Source organism: Rousettus aegyptiacus, unplaced genomic scaffold (assembly GCF_014176215.1).
Source record: "Rousettus aegyptiacus isolate mRouAeg1 unplaced genomic scaffold, mRouAeg1.p scaffold_m13_p_7, whole genome shotgun sequence".
Taxonomy (NCBI): Eukaryota; Metazoa; Chordata; class Mammalia; order Chiroptera; family Pteropodidae; genus Rousettus; species Rousettus aegyptiacus.
Window position 1 is genome coordinate 13,720,078 of NW_023416310.1, and position 14,221 is coordinate 13,734,298.

Below are 14,221 nucleotides of genomic sequence, written 5' to 3' on the forward strand. Positions count from 1 at the left end.
TATGGAATACCTAATATCTGTAATAATGGTCTAAATGTATACACACCATCATTTCTATAGAGCTCAAAGCTCATACCAAGAATATAGACAAATCAGTGTATGAGACTCTTAATCTCAATAGGAATCACTTCCTAAATTACCATGTTGGGGTCAATGAACACTCTTTGGAGATAAGAAGAGAGTCAACAGTTCTCAAGTTGTGGTTATGAAGTCTCCTTTAGAGCTTCCATTAAGTATGCAGAAGGAAGGAAGGGAGACTAACAAATAAATATGACTGGGTGTTCGATCTGCTTTTAATAATACAGTTCTACTGTTACCTATTTAGAATCCCCATTAAGATTTAATTTAGATTTTTTGTTAGAAAAAAACTGATTTAAACCCTTGAAAACAGGGTTTATAGCTAGTGTCAGCCACATACATTTCTCCGAGTGCCTTCTATGGAGAAGAGACTGTTTAAATACATTTCGGATATAACGGTCCATGTTATAGGATTCTAGGACTCCTTAATGATTCTGGTAAGTTATATTGTGAGATAATTAACTACTATAAAAAATATACAGGCGTTCAATATTCTTATATTTTATAAAGTTACTTAGAAGAAAAGCTAATCTATTCACAGAAAGGAACTCTAATGCAAGATAATAAAATCTTTTTTTTAAAGAAATCATCCCACCCACAACTGTAATGTGCTAAGAGTCAAAGATTATGAGTAATCCAATTCTGTGCCCCTGAGAGTCATAAAAAGAAAAAAAAAATTCTCAGTAAAGAAGAATTGGTAAAAAAATAGAAGGAAGTTGAGGACCCAATTTTCTGGAAAGAAACTAAGATGAAGCACCACATGACACGCAGGAATTAACATCTGGTTTATAGCGCCTATCTTGACATTACCTCTGACCATAGTAGCTTTCAAAGAATTGTTCTTTCCATGGCTCTACTTTTTTCTCCTTCTCAATCTCTTGACGAATTCTCACTTGCATCTCAGGAGTAAACTCACCTATAATATTATAATAACAACAACAACAACAACAACAAAAATCAATAGAAATATGCTGTTTGCAACTTTTAATTATTTGTAAATCATAAAAGACTCATGAAGGAGTCAAAACACAATTCTATGAAAGCAACAGAAATTTCCCCAAATTCTTCACTGTAAGGGAGTACCTAAGTGCCATTAGGTGGAATAAAAATTCTTGCACACCACTCCATGTAGTTTTTAGAATGCAGCTGAGGTCAACTGGGCCTCTTCTCTGGGCTTTCCTTGTACTATCTGCCTCTTGCTCCAAACATCATATTCCCTACAGATTTATTTTATCACTATTCTTGAATCTGTAATTGTTTTCCACTGGAAAAATACTCATGAGCTTTCAGTAAATAATGCTATGGGGCATTTTATTATTTTAAAGTTCTGTTTCTCTAAAGGAACCTGTGTTTTAGGCCTTTTATGTCTAACTGAACATATTTACGCATAATGAACAGCTGAGGCCCAGATTAAAGGCATTTGAGGTTCCAGTAAAAAGATAGGGAGTTATTTTGGAGTTGTCAGTTTTCTAATTGTTCCAGAAAATGGACCAGTCTAGTGCCCTAGCGACAAGGCACTTAACATGCCAAAGACTCAGCTACTCTGAATATGTCATTTATTTGCATATACTACCAACCACCTCAGTCCTTCCCACTCCATCAGCAGAGAACAGTCAATGTGCTTGGTATGCTATCTTCAAACCTGTGGCCCAGAAAGACTGATCCCTTCAATGCTCTAATACCCAGGACACCAGGAAATAGAGGTGGAAATGGCGGACTTGAATTTAAGACCTCCTGGGAGTAAGAAGAGGGAAAGGCAGTTTTAGAGGACAGTGGAAATCACAGTCCTGGGCATATAAGGAGGAAAAGAATTAAGTTGTCAAAATCCAATTCAGAGTTTCTGCTTTTTTGTTGAGACTACTGTGCATAACAGAATAAGGAATAAAAAGTACTGAACTCTGTTTGCATGTATAGTGTTCAGAGTTTCTGCTGCTTATAAAAATATAATCACATGACTACAGGTATAGCACTGACTGCTAATATGCAAAAAAGTAACACTGATAAAAATCAAGATGTCCTTGTTGATAATATCAACTTTTAAATATTGGAGGGTTGGAGGACATAAATTCTTTACCAAATTATTCTTCAAAAAAGATACTGGTAACAGGTAGGTGTATTTTAAAATCCTTATGTGATTTCAGTTCTTTCAGGGAAAAAAGGGGTCTCTGCTCAAGAAAATCTTTAAGAAAGAGAAAGGACCGAAGTAATCAGGGCCCAAAGAGAACCCTTCCAGACAGAATTCATTCTAAAAAGAAAAGTAGGAAGGGAAAACTCAATGATATAGATATTAATTAGCTAGTCAATTAAATTTGTCAATGATCTGATAAAAAGTAACCAACAAATAGCCTTCCTAATACTCTTCTCATAAATGTATTTATTTTAAAGCTTCTCACACTTGTGTTAAGCTATTCCTTGACAAACTTCATGTGACTTTTCAAATGTTAGTCTTTATTCAATGTGTACCAAATCACAAATGAAAGATGTGAAATAAAAATAATACAGCCAGTAGTTTTAATTATGGCTGCATTATTAGAATCACTTGAGAGAACTTAAAGAAAACATTGAAGCTTGGTCACCATCCTAGATCAATTAAATCAAATTTACTGAGAGTAGAACTGGACGTCAACATTTCTAAAAACACCGCAGGTGTTAAAATGAGCAGTCAGGGTTAAGAACTGAAAATAGTGACTACATACTATGCAAATGCAATCAATCATTTTTTATACTTTATAATTTACCCTCAGTAAATTTGGTAGATCAGAATTATGGCAAACCATGTGACCACATACATGGCAAATCAGTGACCACAGTCAGCAATTCTTGGTCATGATCTACATTTATTAAAACACTCTGCCACTGAACTACTTCAAATGGGTAAGTTTTATAGTACATGAAACATTTCTCAATAAAGCTGTTTTTTAAAAAAGTTCTTAGTGATTATTTTTACTCTTAGTTTTATTGAGGTTGGGCAATAATAAAGAGGTTCTATTATTGCTTACCAAACCATAATTCATAGCACCATAAAATAACTCTAATTCTATACTCTGCTTATTAGAGTGCTTATTAAAATTTCAATCCCTAAGCATTAACCTAGAATTACTAAATCAGAGTCTTTAAGAATAAGGTCTAAACATTTATTTCTTAGTTTCCCAGGTGATCTGAAATCCCTAAATAAACATTTGTTGGACTGTCTGGAGCCAAACCTGATTAGGAAAAGAGGAATAAAAGTTTAAAAGTCTTGTAATGTGTTTCATACAGGATAGCTAGGCAACATCTTGTCCTTTGCCTTCCAAAATTATTCAAAGACCTACTGAGGCACAAAGGTACCAATATCTACGTCCTCATAGTGGCTCCAAGTGCACACATGTGCTTGGAGACATGTAAGGCAGAACACTCACCTTCTGAGAGTCTTTCTTTCCAGCCTTGGGCTGCTGAAGTGAAGAACTCATTGTTAAGGGCTGAGCCATTTAACTTCATCAGACCATCTGGACCAACCTGGGTCAACGAATAAGCCAAGGAAAGCTTAAAAGCCAAATGTATCATATGGAATATGACTTCTTTTCTTTTTAGAAAAGAATGTTTATGCATTTAATTTTATAGAAATATTATTATTTCATACCATGCTGCTTATTATGGACCTCTATTTTATAATGTTTATTTTTTCCTAAAAATTTTTCCGAAAAAAGAAGAAATTCCTGTTCTGCAAACAAATGAATACATATGTAAGAGGTTTTCTTCTGAGAGGCTTATTATTTGTTTTCTAGAACAGTGATCAAGTTATATATACTGCTTTGAATCTTACTTGGCTCAAGTAACATATTGCATGGAAGTATCTTCAAGTTACCTGGCATAGTTTTAGCTCTTTACAATAGCTGCATATTATTTCATTGTATAATGTACCTCAATTCATTTATCAATTTCCTAATCATAAACATACACTTTGTTTCCAATGTTTTCCCACAATCAACAAAGCTGCAATAGTATTCTGGTAAGGATGAATATAGTAGTACTTTTATAACTATGGAACAGGTTCTGAGAACAAAGAAATATTTGTGTGTAACTAGATATTTTCTAAAAAGGCTAATAAAACAATTCACATTTCTACTAGAAATAGATAAAAACATCTTTTATCCTGTGAACAGATGTGAACGTGCTATTTAATTTTTCCCAATGTAATTAGTGGTTTTGAAATGATAAAAATACCCTATATATCCTGACTACTAGTTTTGTGCATCTTTTTTAATGTTTACTAAATATTTAGATTTACTATCTGTGAAATGCCAATCCCTATCATTTGCTCACTTGTCTATGTAGCTGATTGTTTTTATTCTCAATTCTCAATATGAGAATCCTTTACATATTATTCACGGTAACACTGAATACATTTCAAAAGTATTTCACCCAATCTATTAACTTGATTTGTGATGTCATGTTGTCCTGCCAAAAAGATTCTTCTTTGTATTAGATTTTGAATTTCCTGTCTTAGTTTAAAACCACAAAATCTTATTTAAGGATATAAAACACAAGATCTGAAAAAACCCGGATGAAAACACTTAATGAAATTGCCTTTGTTCCCAAAATTAGTATCTATATTCCTATCAGAATCCCTATGAAGATTTTTTATTAATAAAATGATCTTAATGTTCATGTGGAAAAATTTAAAAACTGAGAGAAAACTTATTTTACTTGCACCTATAATATACATACCAAATGTAAATAAATAGAACATATGACAAAGATGGTATTTCAAACTTATGTAGGGCTGGAACAACTGGTTATCTTTCCAGCAGAAAATAAGGTTGAATCCTAATTTAAGAGCCATTTAAAAATTTAGTTAACTTCTTGATATCCTCAGGACTGAAAAACTCTTTTGTCGACCACTTTACTTTATAAATCTATCTGGACCAACATTACTTCCCCCTGGGCTCTAGAGGAGAAATTGGTAAACATTTTCTGTAAAGAGATAGACTGCAAATATTTTAGGCTTTACATGCTATATGGCTTCTGTTGCAAGTACTTCACTTGGTCACTGTAGCATGAAAGAAGCTAAAAACAGTATATAAACTAGTAGGAGTGCTGTGTACCAATAAAACTTTGTTGACAAAATCAGGCAGTTGCGGGGATGGGGAGGGGGGTTCCATAGTGTAGTGGTTAGCACATCTGCTTTACACGCAGAAGGTCTTGGGTTTGCGCCCCAGGTGGAGCCACAGACCATACCCTGGCTGCGTCAGGCCCCGGGTGCATGCTGCAAATGCGTAGGAGGAGACGCCCCACCTTCAGAGATCTATTTAAGTGGAGAGGGCACCATCTGGCACCATCCGTAGATCAGGGGAGGAAGTAGTGTGTGTGTGGGGGGGGGTCAAAAAGAAGGGGGAAAAAACATTCAAGCAGTAGGCTGCAAATGGCCTAAGGACCAGAGTTTGTTGTACTATAAGAGAATTATCAGAGGGGTAACAGGTTTCCCTATAAGAAGAGGTCATCTAACATTTGCTTGAATATTCCATAGATGAGCAAGATACTCCATCACAAGTCAATCCATTCCACAGTTTAACAGCCTCAATTGTCTTAAAAAAAATGTTTTGTAACTCCAAATCTGCTTTCTGGAGAAACAAAGAAGTTGCCCTCTTCATATGATAGACCTTCAAATCTGTCCAAAGAAAGATGTTTTAATCCACTCCATCCCCCTTTTTCTTTTCTCTGGTCTAAATACTGTTTTTCAACTTTTCGCTTTTGGGCATTTCATACACTGCATTATTCTTTCCAATATTTCATCCTAGTAATAACCAGAATTCTTTATAAACACTCCAAATTTCGTCTGACAGTGAAGTTATATTTCATTTAATTTGAACTCCATACTCTACACATAAGTACAATATTTATCAATTTACTTTATGTTCCCACCATAATAACTAAGAGAGGCAGTGACCTCCTACTAAGACTACCACACAGGATTGCACTCTACAGCAAGTTGAACAGATAACTCCTAAGGTCCCTTTGAATTCTAAAATTATATGTGGCAATCCTTCTGAGAGATAAGGGCCATTAGTCAAAAGACAGTTCTGAGGAACCTGCACCACAGTTCTACACACAGAGCCTCAATTAGGTCCTGTATTATCATTCCCAACCTAATAAGCCAAGCCTTCAAAAAGATGAGAGCAATCTCTAATGAGAAGTTCTCTAAAAACTCTGCCAAAATGTCAATCTCCTAACGTGTTCTAAACAAGAACTGGGCATGTTATAATTTCTCTAGAAGTGATAATGTGGAGAAAGCAGTCACTGGGAATAATACATTTACTTCTCTGCCCTACTGCTGGTAGTGGACCTGACTTATTTGGACTCCCTAGAAATGGAATCTGACCTGCTTTCATATGTGCTGATTCACAGCACTATGAAACTGATGTCGATATGGTCAAGTAGAAAGATGATTTTCAGAATTAGAAAGATTTGGTTTTGATTTTACAGTCAATTAGCTATTGTGATTTGTGTAGTTTACTAACTCTCCATTAATTTCTCACTATAAACCAGGGAATACATCTAGCTTTCTTACTGTAAACTAGGAAAGATAACTCTCTCTCATCTAGCTTTTATGATTAGAAAGGGGGAGCTATGTCAGATTACTTAAAACAGTAGAGTTTTGGAAATAGTAATGAATTAAAAAGAAAATCTCAGAACTGAATAAATCTTAGAAAATCATAATAGTCCTATTTTCCTTTTGCAGTGGAAGAATTGGAAGACCAGAAGGGGAGTACTTGCTAGTCACTCTTTCCTTGATGAAAACCAAAGTCTCAGACCTTTACCTTACTCCTGACCAAGCTAAATCTCTTTGACCCCTGCCTAGGTATTTCACAAACTTTTAGTATTTCTTCTAGCTACTTTAAAAAACAAAAAAGAGTATTTTATATTGGGTTTTAAATTATTTGTTATGCAAGAAAAAAATACTGGTTTTAGAAAAATTTAACAAAATAAGAATAATTAACTTTCTAAATCACTTCAAAAAATTCATTCAAAAACCCCTGTTTAATGTCTTAAACAAAACAGCTCTTCCTACTGAACTGTATTCTATGGATGCCTACATCTGATAGCTAGACAAATTTTATTCCATAATCTTGATATCTTGACAAGAGTTTTTTTTTCTTTATAAGCCTTACAGGGCCAACCTATTAAAAGCATTTACATAAAAATATTCGTATTTCTTGGTTAGCATCTTTGATACCACTTCTTTACAGGTATACATAAAAAGCTATTTAAAAAGTCATAAGAAATTGTAAAGGGGAGAAACCTTCAGGAGGATTATAAAACTGCTTACGCTTGAAATCACACACCTGTCGATCCACCTCTGGAAGCAATAAAAGCAGTCGCTGTTGGCAATCTCCAGGAAGGACTGAAAAGGTGTGTTTGTTGATCAGTGCTCGAAGATTTGTATTGACCAGAATGGAGTCTGGTGTCTCAACATCAATTTCAGCACATTTAGTCCTTTTCATTTGTCCTACAAAAATATGAAAAAGAATAAATTAGTGCTCTTTCACATTCCTGTTTCAATCTAAACTACAGCTTGCTCTGCAGTACAAAAAACTCCACAGTTTTAAGTACTTTAAATATCGCACTGTGAAGAAGGTAACACTTAAGGTTCTTAGAAATTTATTCTATGACGAACAAAGCAAGTTTTGCTCATTTGTGAAGGATAAACAAATATAACTTATTTTCTGTACAAAAATAGAATAAGGTTTATAAAAGTGAACCTTTTGACATACTAAAAGTGCATTTTATGTTTGAGACTTATTTCCTGAACAGAATTGAGGAAGTTTATGATAAATGAGACATACACGAAATTTGACAAAAAAAGAAAAAAAAATTCAAATCTATATAGAAATCATACTGAGGCCCTTTTTCTCTTGAGAATTTTTTTCATCGATTTGAATTTGCATTGCCTAAGAAATCTGTTAATGATGAGGTTACAGTCTTTTAAAAGACTGACAGATTTGTGTACACAACGGTTTAAAATGTAATATATATACATATATATATATCTCCACACATATACAAGATTAACTTAGAATATTTGCAAGCCACAACAGAAGATAACTATTCATACTGAAAGTGAACTTATAAATCAGTATGAAAAAGACAAATATCACCAATAAAAAAATGAACAAAGGAAACTAATGGGCAATTCATAGTTGACTAACCCTAAACAGATGCTGAGGTGTTAATATTTAAAGAAATACCAGTTAAACCGATGAACATTTTTGGTCTACTGAAATAGCAAATACTGCAACACAGTGATATTATATAGGACTATGCAGGGAAAAAGCAAAACCACTTTCAAATACACTGGTGGGGCTGAAATTAGTATAATCTTATTACAAGAAAATTTAATAATATACAGCAAAATTTTAATGTGCAAAGGAATCTAGGACCTAGAAATTCTACATTTAGAAATACTTGCACAAAGCTATAAAATCCTGAATGTGGGTAACCTCTGGCTCCTGTTCTAAGTATAAACAAAAGTAATCTCTCTAAAGAGGAAAGGATTTCTCTTAAATAAAGCCCATAGGATTCCTATAACTTGAAATTCAGCACTACCTCACAAAGATTACCCTGACGAACCAGAAGGTAGGTCACTTTGACGAGTCAACAGAAATCAGAAAGAAAAGATTAACACTTAGAATCATTGCTCTCACTGAAACTGACAAATATATAGAATACAGAATAGCTATGTATAAAATGATTAAATAATGTAATTGTAAAGATGAGATAATTAGAAATAAACACAAAGACTTGAAAAAAATAAATGAGACTTCTACAAATATAGAATAAAAATTGTTGAAATGAGATAGTATGAATGGATTAAAGAGCAGTTTAGACACTGTTAAACGGGGAATTTTAACCTAGAATACATAGCCAAACAGTTTACCCAGAATATGGGAAAGATATAGAAGATTAAATATTTTGAGAACTTTAGGAGAAACATAACTGATAGAATGAGAAGGTCTAATATATGCTTGATTGAAGACCCAGGGGGAAAAAAGAGAATGGAAAGAAAGCAATATTTAAAAAACTGACAGTAGTGCATTTACTGGAACTGATGAAAACTACAAAACTAAAGATGTAAAAGCGTAACACATTCAACACAAGATAAAAAGAAACCCATGCTTAGACCTAGCTTAGTAAACCACTCATGAAAGACTAAAAGAATAGCTTGAAAGTATCCATAATGAAGTGAAAGATTTCATAAAAAGGAACAGAATAACAGAAAAATTCTTAACAAAGAAATCCAGAACAAAATGTTTAATAACTATAAAATGATGAGAAAAAAATAACCATCAACCTCTAAGGGTATGTACACCAAACTCTCCTTACAAATAAACACGAAACGAAGAGATTAGAGAGAAGCAAACATTGAGAGCATTTACTACCAAAAGACTTGTTCTAAATAAAGTTCTTAAAAAATGATACCATGGGAAAGAAAATCATTACAGAAAGATGGGCTGGAATATAATGGAAAAAAGTAGATAAATCTACACCAACATTGTTGTATAAAACAATAATATTCTGTCTGATTTGTGAAAATATGGAAAAAAAAACTGAAATGTCAGATAATTTTATTCAAATCCAGACAGAAAAGATCAGTGCTAAATTGTTAAAATTTTTTTAATTAAAAAAAAAAGGAAATAAACAAAAAAAGCAGGACAAAGGCCAACAAAGAAAAACAAGACCGTAGAAATTGGTCCAAATAGATTAACAATTACAATAAATATAGATAAAACTCACCAAATGAAAGATAGTCAAATTGAATTAAAATTTTAAAAATACAGCTAGCTATATGCTCTGTAAAAAGATATACCTAAAGCATGAGGACACAGAGATAAACAAAGTGAAGATGTACCAGGCAAAATCTAACCATTGGAAAGCTGGTGTGTCTTTACTGATATCAAACAAAAGACATTTTTAGTAAAAAATTTAATCAGTGACAGATAAGGTAAATAATGGCAGAGGTTCAATCCACCAGGAAGATTTTAAACATGAAATTATCTATATAAGATAGCTTTAAAATATGTGAAATAAAAAATGATTAAAATGGACAAAGTCACCATTAGGATAGGAGATCTCAACAAAACTCAATTAGTAAGAACTGACTATACCAAAAGCATTCCAAAAAAGAAGAAAAAAAAAGCTGAACTATTTTTCAGATTGACAAGCATGATCCAATAAACAAGAATACTGTGTTTTACAACTAGAATACATTTATAAAATTCATTCAAAAAAAGTCTTAATAAATTTAATATTAGTGGTAATAACAACGATGACCAATCACAGCAGCAGTAAACACTTACAAAGGGCTTCCTAAGTGCCAGGCACTCAACACTGACATGTATTAACTCATTTATTTTTTCACAACCCGATAAAGCAGGAAACCATTTCAAGAATGAGGAAAATGAGGCCCAGATATGGTAACTTGCCCAACATTATACTATTAAGTTGCAGTAAAGAAATTTGTGGCTTCAGACTCTTGTTATTTATCACTATACTATATAAGCACAGGTATCATACAGAGCATGATCTCTGATCACAAGATATTTAAGTTAAAAATTGATAAAAACAAAAATACAAAAATCCCTATATATTTGGTAAAATAAATATTGAAAACTGCAAAATAACTTCTGGGACAAAGGGGAAATCACAATAAAAAAAATATGAAAACTTTTCAAACCAAATAATAACAAAAACAATACCTGGAAGATAAAGGTAAAGGATGGCCCTATTGAAATAGTAACAAAATGTATAAATGAGAAGCAAAGCTTTCTACATTCAAATCCTGGCTTCCTACCACAAATGACATTTTTAATTTGAAGAAATGAAATCACAATATAGACACTAATCGTATTTTTTCTTTCACTGCATATCTTGATCATCTTTCCAAACTACCGCCTACAAATCCACCTTTCTCTTAAAAAAGTTGCACCGTATTACAACTTATGTACCACAACTGGTTTAACTGGACCCCCACTAATGATCATATAGGTGGTTACCAGTTTTTTAGTTGTATACCCATGTTGCAATGCCTCTATATACCTGAAAGCAACATCCTAGTTTCCCTCTGCCATCTAACTGATAGTATGGGAGTGTTAGCATTCCTTGAATAGTTTTTATCATTTTCTGCATTGATGGTGTACCTTCACATCTGATTCAAACTTTAGTTAAATTTTAACTTAAGTGAAACTGAGATGTTGTAAATTATTCTGGTAAACAGTGCCCTGAGAATACTTGTCCATGCCTCAAAGTAGCTCGATTTTTAAAATTTAAAGTTTAAGTCTTCTAATTTTGGTAAAGTTGACCTTATTTTTTTTTTAAGTATAGGTTGCCTTATTCTATTATATTATACTTGAAATGTGAGCTACATTTATTCTTCTGATTGAATATAGGATGTAAAAATATATAACACAACTATTGATCTCACTGACGTTAAAACAAACTATACCAATGGTAACTAAAATAATTTCATGTAAATTACTAATTCAGTTTTATCACTTATATTTTACATAAAATGTACAGTTTCTTTCATGTTTGGAAAGTACTCATTGTGGTAAAATGCTGTAAAATTCCCATGCTGTTTCTTTTAATGCGTATTTGCATGAAAGAAGAACTTTCATTTACTTTTTGACCATTAGGTCAAACTTAGATAAACTATGTCTTCTTTTTTTAATAGTTAATTTTTACTAGTTTTGTATGGAAGTTTTTAATTCTCAGTACATAATTTCTCAATTTTGTACACCCACATTTCTACATTAATCGAATGAAGATACTGAAATTGGGACTTCAACTGAATTGAAATTAAATAGAGGTTCCAAAAGGAAAAACTTGTTCTGTTTATCGCCATGTCTCTCGGGCCCTAAACCAGGGTTTGGCATATTAGCATATCTTCTGTAAGTATTTGTTTAATAAATGCATATTTTTAATCTTTGGCAGTTGAACTGAAGATCAAAGGGTATATTCAGTTTATGACAGATAGTGTCTCTTAAGAAAAAGTACACTAGTTTATAATGCCACCTATAATCAAACCAGAAAGAAGTTGACTGAAAATATTATGAATTTTATTCTCAAACTTAATAGTTTGGAAGGGTCTGGAATAATAAATGAATATAGAATAATTTCCCCCTAGAATTCTGCCAGCAATGCTGCACATTCTTTGAGCTTCTATATTTCTGAGATGTCTGCCATCCTAATTTTTGAATCTTTATATGTAAAGTATTTTTTTCTCTGTGGAGATTTTTTTGGAATCTTCTCATTATCCTGGGTGTTTTGAAATTCCAAAAGAATGTGCCTGGGAATGTTTCTTTTTATTCATGTTTTGATATCAATTATGTACTTTCAGCCTGGAATCTACGGCTTTCAATTCTATGAAAGGTTCTCGTATTACTTCTCTTATCTTTCATACTTCCTTTTCAATATCTGCTAGTCCTACTATTAAAGATATTGGATAGCCTAGATTGGTGTTCCAATTTTCTTACCTTCTCTCTTCTCTCCTTTTAAAACTCTCTTTTGACCTATGTTCTGGGAAATTTCATCACCTTTAACTTTTTGTATCTCTATTAGAACATTTTATTTCTATTATCATGTAACTTAATATCATGTTTTATGATTTTTTTTAACACAGTATTCTGTTCTTTCATTGGTGCAATATCATCTTTCATTTCTTTTTCTGGATATTATAGTTCAAAAAGTTATAAATTTTGTTTTAAATTTTCTCCTTCTGAATTGTCTCTGTTTCTTTGGAGTCTATATTTCAGATTTTGTCTCTTATGATGGAGGTTTTCTTCTAAAATGATCCTTGGTAATCATTAAGTAAAAGATAGGCACTTCCTAGGCTGACTGCAAATTCTGAATGCATGGATGGGTCTCATAGGCTGATGAGCTCCACAGCAGTGTGATCAAGATGATCTCTGTTTAGTTGGGAATCTATAACTTTGCCTGCAGACTTTTTTCTGAGTTTATTCAATTTTTTTAGGTACCAATCCACCAGTCTCCTGCTAGAGCACAGGTGGGGAGGAAGAAGGAAGTAGTGGTGGTAGAAATATGCCTCATTAATACTGGCAGCCAAGCAAGAGGATCACTAGTCAGTATTGGTATTTTACTTGATTTCCCTAATTTCAGTACATTGCCTCACTGTCTGCCTTCACCTATGTAGAGTATCTCTGAATTTGAAATCTGGATGGTTTCACTTCAAAATAAACCCCCTGTCTCCTACTAGGGTGAGCTATCAAATTGCTTCTTATTAACTTTCAAAGAAGGTCCTTCTTTTTTCAACCTCATGTCTCACCCTTCTCTGCTATGATACATGATAACTCCAATTTTGGAACTTTTCTGGTATTCTGCAGCCTTAACTGGCTTGCTTATTACTGGCATCTGTTCCTTAGCTCTGTGAAAAACTCCATCCGGTTTTCATCTTTCAAAATGGCTGGCATTGCCTGCCCATCTGTTGTCTTTTTTTCGCCCTTGTGGATTTAATCTTTTGTGTTTCCGTATTCTCATTTTAGTGAGGCTCAGAGGAAGCAAGAAAAAAGGTTCAGTTTGCCATGTTTAATTATAAGCCCTTCTACTTTTCTGTACTAGTTAGAAATAAAACATAAATAATGCTGGACAAAGCAACCTATTGTCGGAAAAAGGAATAAAGGACAAAGTAGCTGATAACAGATCTTAATCTGAAAAAAAGTATAAGGGAAGAACAAGAAGAACATGGAGACAGTCAAGACCTCACAGTAAGTAACAATTAAGTGAAGGAGCTGATAAATTTCAGACACAGTTGATAAATTAAGGCATGAGAATTGCCATGTTTGTAACTTACTTGTGTGAAGTCTGTCAGATCTTTGGAATGACTTCTTCCCCAAGCCTAGCAAAGGATTTTCCACTTTAACTGAAGAAGAAAAGCTAGAGTTTGAGTTCTGTGGGCTGCTTGACTGTCCATCAGATTGTTTTCCTTCCCATATAGCTAGGGGAGAAATATATAGACTGGTGAAATTGAGGTTATTGAGAGAAATCAATTAATCAAACAATTAAATCATTCAACATTAAGAGGAGTTATGTATGAGGCAACGTGACCTTGCAAATGTGCTTTGAGTCTGAGAACTAGGACTCAAAAAGTAAA

At 33.2% G+C, this 14,221-nt stretch overlaps 1 protein-coding gene across 7 annotated transcripts in view; it reads right to left on the reverse strand.

Annotated features, from left to right (window-relative positions):
• The window catches only part of ASXL2 (ASXL transcriptional regulator 2), a 104,213-nt gene that overhangs the window by 15,537 nt on the left and 74,455 nt on the right, over positions 1-14,221 (reverse strand). For all 7 annotated transcript variants that reach the window (XM_016121741.2, XM_016121744.2, XM_016121740.2 and 4 more), the window contains 4 exons: positions 13,922-14,065; positions 7,401-7,564; positions 3,477-3,573; positions 889-994 (listed from right to left, as the gene is read on the reverse strand). In XM_016121741.2, the coding sequence (XP_015977227.2) occupies positions 889-994; positions 3,477-3,573; positions 7,401-7,564; positions 13,922-14,065 (511 nt within the window). The remainder of the gene's footprint in view (positions 1-888; positions 995-3,476; positions 3,574-7,400; positions 7,565-13,921; positions 14,066-14,221) is intronic.